Source organism: Echinops telfairi, unplaced genomic scaffold (genome assembly GCF_000313985.2).
Source record: "Echinops telfairi isolate 266 unplaced genomic scaffold, ASM31398v2 ScPeMD7_7475;HRSCAF=8513, whole genome shotgun sequence".
Classification (NCBI taxonomy): domain Eukaryota; kingdom Metazoa; phylum Chordata; class Mammalia; order Afrosoricida; family Tenrecidae; genus Echinops; species Echinops telfairi.
In genome coordinates, this window is record NW_022111379.1 from 31,410,674 (window position 1) to 31,417,314 (window position 6,641).

General features: G+C 58.8%; 1 protein-coding gene across 1 annotated transcript in view; it reads left to right on the forward strand.

Moving 5' to 3' along the window:
• CTSH (cathepsin H) overlaps positions 1-6,641 on the forward strand; it is a 19,929-nt gene that overhangs the window by 10,727 nt on the left and 2,561 nt on the right. Inside the window, exons 7-8 of the mRNA XM_045285693.1 lie at positions 1,419-1,487; positions 5,488-5,594. Of these exons, the coding sequence (XP_045141628.1) occupies positions 1,419-1,487; positions 5,488-5,594 (176 nt within the window). The remainder of the gene's footprint in view (positions 1-1,418; positions 1,488-5,487; positions 5,595-6,641) is intronic.

Below are 6,641 nucleotides of genomic sequence, written 5' to 3' on the forward strand. Positions count from 1 at the left end.
CACCTGCATCTGGGCTGGTGCCAACTGTGTGTGTGTCTTGCAGGGGTCTCCCCAGCCAAGCCTTCGAGTATATCCTCTACAACAAGGGCATCATGGCAGAAGACGCCTACCCCTACCAGGGCCGGGTAATTCCGAACAGCTTTGACTTGGTCTTGGTCTGCAAAGCTCCCTACCTCCACTCCTCCCCCTCCCCTTCCCAGCCTTGAACTTCTCCTTGCTGGGAGTCTCAGACTTCTCTGTGCCCTGCAGACTCATTCCTACACATCCCCTGACTGGCTGAGCCCACTGAATCCCAGGGGACTCTTGTGCCAATAGCCTCCTCACCCTCACTCTCTCCTTCCTGGGCCGCCCGTCTTCCCAAGGCCTCTCCCCATGTCAGCTTTCTCCTGGCTCCTCCCCAGCCTGCGAGTCTGCACCAACGTCCTCTGACTTCTTCCCTTCTTGCTAGACCTGGTAGTGCCCATGTGGTCAACCTCGTGCTGACGATGTGCTCCCAGCCCCACACTCATAATTTTACCCGCTGTCCCTTCACCCTAGCCTGTCCAAAGCCCAGCATCTCATCAGTCCTCCACCTGCGGGTTCTCCTGGACTCCCCCTCAGTACGAGCAGGTTGTTGGATGAATTCAGTCAGTGCCCACCCAGAGAGACCCTGCACACAACAGAACGAACCCTCCCTCCAAACCCCCTGGCTGCCTGGTTCCCTTGACCCAGACCCTCACTTCCGCCAACCTTCTGGCAACCGTTGATCCACTCACACCTGCACCCCTTCACCCCCATCACTGCAGGTGCTTCCCCTTAGGCCGCCACGCACAGGCTGCCAGAGCCGCCTCTCACGCCCAGCTCTGACCACACCTTGGCCTTGCTAGGAACTCTTTGAAGGCTCCCGCAGGCCTTCGAGGTGAAGTGCACCCTCCTGGGCCTTCCCTTCAGGACCCTCTCCACCTCCGCCCAAGGCAGGTTTCCAGTCTTACCTGCTTGTACTCTCTCTTCGGACGCCTCCTGCTCACGAGTCGATTCTCCCTCTCCAGCTCCTGCCTCTCCCGGCCCCCTCTCTTGTCCTCCCCGGCCTTTTCCCCACTCCTGTCACAGAAGGACTGATACCACCCCCCGCATGGCCTCTGCTTGCTGGACTGGTCACCCCTGTCCACTTCCTCGCCACACCAGCCCTTACCCACCCTTTGTCTCTCCGCGTGTTTCCCTGCTGGCTTAGACCCTTGCCACGTTCCCAGGGAGTGCTCTGCCCGCCTCTGTCAGAGCAGCAGCAGGGCCCTCTCCTGCCCTGCACTGTGGGCTCCTTCAAGACAAGGCTGCCTCTAAGTCTCCCATACATGACCCATCGTCGCCTGTCTGGTAAATGTCACCCTCCGCCTGGGCCAAGCAGCCCTAACCTGCGCTCCGTGTCTTTTGCCACCAAACAGGACGGGGTCTGCAAGTTCCAGCCCAAGCAGGCTGTGGCGTTTGTTAAGGAGGTGGCCAACATCACGCTGGTGAGTACCGATGCTTCTCCCCACCCCGCACTGCATTCAAGGAAGAGGCCCGTCCCCTGAGCAGTCGGATGGCCAGTGGTCTGGGCAGCCTTTCCCGGCTGCTTGAATTTAGAAGGTTTTGACTGGCATGGGGTCTCGGAGATGGGCAGCCTGGCGGAGGATGGGAGGGAACGTGCAGGACAGGCAGTGGATGCCTGGTTCTCACCCCAGGTGTGCGCCAGGCTTCATTTCTGCATGTCCGTTTTCATGTCTGTCACCTTCTAGTGGTGCCCCCCCGCCCCGCGTGTCCTGTCAGCGTGTATGTGTAAGGATGTGTATGAGAGATGAGTGACGCGTGAACGTGTATCTGTCAGGACACGCTGAGTTAGGCCGCAGGAACAAACAGCCCCCGGATTGGACTCGCTTAAAACCATCAAGGTTCACATCCTGCTGCGTGCTCATCAGCTTAGCCAGACTGCATTCTGTGTCCTCTGCCTCCCTCTAGGACCCAGGCAGGAGTCCTTGCTTGACACAAATGGCTAAGTGCTCAACTACTGGCCAGAAGGTTGGCAGTTTCAATGCCACACATGGGCCAGCCAAGAGGTCTGCTTCCTCCAGGGACCCCCAAGGAGCAGTTCTGCTCTGCACAAGTCGGGGGTGGGCGACGAGTCAGAAAGGACCCCCTGATGACTAACAACTGCCCCGGGCAGAGGGTGAGCTGTGCCCTGGCTCTTGGGGCCCAGACGAGTGACCGTCACACCTAGCTGTAAGTGGATGGGATGGTGTAGTCGTAGGTGATCTTCCGAGAGCTAGAGTCTCTGTGAACAGCCCGCACGACTCCTGGGTCCTGTGGGAGAGTGTGCAGAAGTGAAGCTCTCCAGGGGAACAAATGCACAGTGGGGAGTGTACAAGGGAGCACGTGAGGAGCACCCTGGGGGTGCAGACCACCACCCAGAAGTGTATGCTCCAGCAGGCGAGTCTCTCACGGCCAGATCCATCTGGACTCCTGGCAACCCTGTAGGGCAGGTAGAGCCGCCCCTGTTTCCAAGACTGCCACCCTTCCCAGGAGTGGAAAGCCTCGCCTTTCTCAGGCCGAAGGTTGGTTGAACCTTGTGGTGAACAACCCAGAGTGCACCCCCCTCCCTCAGCCACCAGCAGCAGACATCTAGCCGGCCGGAGAGACCAGGACCAGCCAGGGGTCCAAGCTTGGCCCTGACGATGCCAGGATCAGCCAGGGGTCCGTGCTGTCCGACATGGAGCCCTCTGGGAGCTGAACACCTAACCAATCCACGGAGGTGCTTCCAGGTGCGCCGCCAACTCATGACACGCCTCGAAATCCCCCTCGGAGCTAAGGGTCCTGATGACCCAGGGAGACCAAGGCTTGGTGAGCTTCAGACTTGCCAGAGGCCACGGAGCTAGACTGTGAAAGGCTGGATTTAGACTGAGATCCTCGTTCCAGAAACGGGGCCCCACAGGTTACAACCTACCCTCTCTAAGAGGGAGAGTGCTCGATGGCGGCGTTACCTTCGGAAAAGGGCTAGTTCTCTCAGACTCACCCATCCAAGGACTGCCTGCTCTGGGAGGTGACAGGAATCCCTTTCGTGGGGTTCCCAGGAGACCCTTGTGGGGGTCCTCTGCCAGGACCACCCCCCCCTCCCAACAGCCATGAAAATGGTGCCTCTTACAGCATCGGGCCCACACCCTTGGGGAACAGGCCTTTGTGATCTCAGAGCCTCATGGGATCTTTTCTGAGCCTGCAGAGAACTGGGGGAAAAGATGTGCTTCCAGGGTATCTGTTGGACAGCGAGGTCTCTGTCCACCTCTGCGGGGAGCTGGAAGCACCTAGGGTTGGGTGCCCAGTACCCCACACACACACACACACATACACACTTCCCATCCTCTCAGCAGAACAGATCCCCCAGCCTCAGCTCAGCTCGGTAAGGTGGTCAGCCGGGAGCTTGGTTTCCCTGGCTCACTCTAAGCCCCTTGTTCCCCACTGGAAAGCTTTAAAAAACACTTCTGCCGGAGACCCACCCTGTAGGTGGTGATGTCCTTGGTGCGGGGTGTAGCCCAGGTGCCAGGGTTTGTAAGCCTCCCTGGTGGCGACAGGGTTTGCATAGCCCTGGCCTGCTGGCTCAGGCCCCAAGGAGCTGCCTTGGCTCGCTACCACCCCCACCCAACCCCACCCCACTTCCTTTCCCAGTTTTCCGGGTGTCTTAGCAACCTTGTGTTATTGCAATACAAATACCCCAGCCAGTGGCCTCACAAGCTTATTCCTGAGTCCTGGGGGGAGAAGTACATATCGGGGTCCTGGCTCTGTGGATTCCTCCTGTTTTGGTAGCCCTGGTGTTCCACGGGTGCCTCGGCTTCTAGACGGGCCTTTGTGTGTGTGTGTGTGTGTGTGCGCATGCGCGTGATCTGAGCTTTCTACAATTCACATGACGTGTATGTAAAGGCAGTTGCTTAGACCAGCGTGTCTCAAAGGGCAATATCTGGAGCCCAGGTGATCCAGTGGGTTAGTACGGGTGGGCTGCTTGCCCTGATCTACTCCCGTGAAGACTGGCAGTCTCAGCAACACACGCGTGCGCGAGCAGTTTTTCCTGCCCCGTGGGGTCACTCTCCGTGCCAGTGACATCACATTGTTGGGGGCGATGGCACTGAGTGAGCGGACGAGCTAGCAGGCCCGGAGCGATCCTGGTGGGCTGCAGAAGCAGATGCCTACACTTTATCCTGGATGATGGGCTAGCGGACAAATGTTTTGAACTGTCTGAATGACCAAATCAGTTTGGGAACCTTTGGTTAAAGGGAGAGCCCACCCCACTCAGGTAAGATTTCATTGACAGAACAAAACCCCGAGTCCAAACAGGATGATGCCTGAGGGTCCTACAGGAGTGAGGATTCCAGCTCATATGGGCGGAGGTGGGGCACAGTCCACTGGTAATCCCGGGCTCCTCTCGTTTCCACCGCCTGGTGGTGGTGCTTGGTGCTGTTGACTCCGTTCTGACGCATAGTGACCCTGTGAACAACAGAACACTGCCCAGTCCTGCACTGTCCTTGGAATTGTTGCGTCTGAACTCACCGTTGCAGCCCCTGGGTCAGCTCCCCCTGCCGAGGGCCTTCTTTGGCAATGCCCTCCACTCTACCATGCACGGTGCCCACCACGCCCTGGGTCTTGTTCATCCTGTACACCATGGGTGCCGGGACCCCCATCTCTGATTCCTCCAGGCACTAAACCCTCCTGGGTGACCAGGGGACTGGACGAGCAGGCGCACACTGCCGCCCCCCTGCCCCAAAGGGTGCAGGACGTCCATGGAGCAGTTGGGTGGAGGGGAGATGGATCTCCACACGAACCGGCCCAGCCAGGGGACAGTGGTGTGGGAGGAGGGATTTCCAACTTAAACTCACTGCCATCGAGTCGATTCTGAGTGATAGAGGCCCCAAAGGGCAGGGTAGAAACTCGGGTGGGTTCCTGAGACGCTCACTCTTGATGGGAATCGAAAGCCCTATCTCCCTCCTGTGGAGCAGCTGGTGGCTCCCCACTGCTAGCCCACTGTGCAGCCCCCCTGCGCTGGGGCAGAGAAGGGGAGGAAACGGAAGAGCTGACTGCAGGCCAGGGGCCTCCCTCATCAGCAAGGGGGCTCTGGGAAGACAGGGGGGCAGCTCGCCACCAGTGGCTGCTGTTGGGTCGGCGCCCAAACTGCCTCTCCAGAGTCACATGCGGCTCTTTGGGTATGTGCATGTGGCTCTGAAGAAACATTGACACGTTGTTAAGGATATAATTCAGATAATGGCGATTTCATTTGTGTGTAACAATACCTTTATGGCTCTCGAATCATTTTTCAATTGTTGTGAGGGTCAGGATGGGCTCTTCTGTCTCAAAAGCTGGCCAACCCCCGTCTCGCCCGTCTTCCCTGTCTGCTTTGGGCCTCCGTCCCCCACCTTGGGGCACAGGGCCATATTTTGGAAGTGGGTGAAGCTGCGGCCTGCGTGCCCCGACATCAGTCCCTCTGTCTGTCCGCAGAATGACGAGGAGGCGATGGTGGAGGCTGTGGCCCTCTACAACCCGGTGAGCTTTGCCTTCGAGGTGACCGACGGCTTCCTGAGTTACAGGAAGGGCATCTACTCCAGGTGAGCCGAGGCCCAGGAGCCAGAGGGAGCGTGGCAGCGGGGGCCCGCTTGAGCCTCCTCACGGCAGGACCATGAGACTCAGGCGCTGTCCAGACTGCTGGACAGACCAAGTCTTGACACCTGCCATACGTTAGACACTTGGAACACTCCTTCAGTTAATCCTGGTGCAGCCCTGGTGATGGTGGGGTGTGGGGGGTGGACAGTCTGAAAAGATGTGAGCGACCAAAGCCCATGACTCATCAGGGAAGGGTAGGCCACAGCGAGGTCTTGCTCAACAGGTAGGACCCAGGCCTCCTAGTTGGAAGACAGGAAATCGGGAAGAGAAAGTAGCTGCTCTTAAACCCCAGCACCCTTGCTGAAGGATTCAACACCGAATTCTTCAGCAAAACCCAGCTCCTGGGCACCTGCCCTCCCTCCCTACTCCCCAGAGTCCCTGTCATGGCCTCGTCACCAGCCGCCCCCCCTTCCAAAGTGCTCCCCAGGGCATTGTCCCGCAGCCCTCTTCTCACTGATAGGCTCTCTTCCTGGCCCAGCACAGCCATTCCTTTAGCTCCTCAGCCAAATGCTTGCTGAGAACTCTCAAGTCCCCAGCTGCCCACCTGGTGTCTGCTGTGTTAGACCCAAGGGCCCCACTGACTCCTCAACCTGGGTGACCCATGGTCACCTCAAACCCTGCTCCACCCCTCCTCCAGCCCCCCCACCTTCCTCTCCCAGGCCCCATCCTGCTGAGAGGGGCCATCGCTGCTGCTGTTGTACCAGTAAGACCAGAGGCATGTTGGGAGGCTCCCTTCCACAGACCCGCAGGCGCTGCCGGTTGGCTTGCTCACACCTATGCTCTGCTCTCCCTGCCGTCCCGTCAACACCCTCTCCCGGTTTGTCTGCCTCCACATCCGCCCCCACCCCCCACTGGGAACCAGGGTCACGTTCTGCAACATGCTTCTTACTCCACCACCTGCACATCCTCCCTTCGCCTTCCGGATGGAAATCTAGTGGCTCGGTTTGGCTGGGAAAACTCTGAGGAAGAGTCCTTCCTGTCTCTCCAAGCTC